Source organism: Ciona intestinalis, unplaced genomic scaffold (genome assembly GCF_000224145.3).
Source record: "Ciona intestinalis unplaced genomic scaffold, KH HT000143.2, whole genome shotgun sequence".
Classification (NCBI taxonomy): domain Eukaryota; kingdom Metazoa; phylum Chordata; class Ascidiacea; order Phlebobranchia; family Cionidae; genus Ciona; species Ciona intestinalis.
The window spans coordinates 10-1,358 of NW_004190465.2; the positions used below are offsets into that span (position 1 = coordinate 10).

A 1,349-nucleotide genomic window follows, 5' to 3' on the forward strand; every position below is an offset into this window, starting at 1 on the left:
AACACGGATCAAACAGCGAGTGTTTAACATATAAACATCTTTAAATCTATGAAAGCAAATCCCTCCATTAAATAACCTGCCCTATGTTATGTGGGAACTCATTCAAAGGATTTGCTTTACTACTTAATTCGCATTAGGAGTCTATATATAAACGATTGAACAAAAGTTGAGGGTGTTTACTTATGCTAGTGCAACACTCTGCTTTGTACTTGAGAAGTAAGTATAATAATTCCCATTCATTAGAGCTTTGCTTTGTTTTTACGTTACTTCATTTCTTCGTCGAAACGATTACAGTTTTCTTCAATGAAAAGCACGCCGCATAAAGGAGATTTAATTGTTTCATAGATATATTGTATTTTGTTATAAAGTACCGCAAATAAAAAACGAGTAAACATTTTACGCAACAAAATGCGTGGGTAATTGAAACGAGACAGGAGAAAAGGAAGATTTATAAGTTTCATTAGATATTTGAGGTATATAGTAATTGTTGTAACAATCTTCGGTTAAAGCTGTGTTCAAGTTTAATTGAGGTGGAGATGATGTCACATCTTGTCCGTGGTTCATAAAATCTTCTGTGAATTTAGCTTGCTTCTCAACACGGGAAAATTTTTGTTTTTCTGAAGCATCATAAGTGGCTAAAGGTGCATGAATCGGCGATGACGTAAATCGTGGAGGTAAATATGTTGAAACGGAATTATTTTCAACGGAGTTTTGTTCTCGAGCTACATCTTCTACTGAACCACACGAGCTCGTGGGAGAATGATTGGATCCGTTGTCGATTACGTCACCATTGGATTCATGCATACGTATGTGCTTACGTAGTGAACTTGGATGAGTGTAGCTTCGGTCGCAACCTTCGTACTGTAAAGTAAACATTACGTTAGTTCATCACGACGAACAAGAAGTCAGACAATATTCGTAACTTGATGCTTGTCAACTTACCTTACACGCATAAAGTTTTTCAGTGTTGTGCATGTAACTATGCTTCTTACGATCGGAACTGTTTGCAAACCGTCTTTCACATCCGGGAAATTTACAAGGAAAGGGTCGTTCACCTGTACCAATTTGAACGCTAGATTATTTACACCTTAAACGATTGTCGTATGTTATAAATTCAAATTATTAATTAAAAGTTCATGGTGCTTACCTGTGTGCGTTCTTTGATGGATCTTTAAATTCTCGCTTCTTCCAAACGTTTTACCACAATCAGGAAAGGGGCAAATAAATGGTTTCTCCCCAGTATGAACTCGAATATGATTCACCAATTTGTACTTTGCTTTGAAACCTTTGCGTTTTCTTGAACAATCTTCCCAGTAGCAAGTGTGGTCGGTTTGATCCATACCACCCAC

At 36.8% G+C, this 1,349-nt stretch overlaps 1 protein-coding gene across 1 annotated transcript in view; it reads right to left on the reverse strand.

Annotated features, from left to right (window-relative positions):
* Nucleotides 1–334: 334 nt before the first annotated feature.
* The window catches only part of LOC100182877 (zinc finger protein ZIC 3-like), a 3,314-nt gene continuing 2,299 nt past the window's right edge, over nucleotides 335–1,349 (reverse strand). The window contains exons 2-4 of the mRNA XM_026839039.1: nucleotides 1,148–1,349; nucleotides 943–1,055; nucleotides 335–861 (exon numbers count right to left, since the gene is read on the reverse strand). The exon at nucleotides 1,148–1,349 is cut by the window's right edge and continues 391 nt beyond it. Of these exons, the coding sequence (XP_026694840.1) occupies nucleotides 397–861; nucleotides 943–1,055; nucleotides 1,148–1,349 (780 nt within the window). The 3' untranslated portion in view covers nucleotides 335–396. The remainder of the gene's footprint in view (nucleotides 862–942; nucleotides 1,056–1,147) is intronic.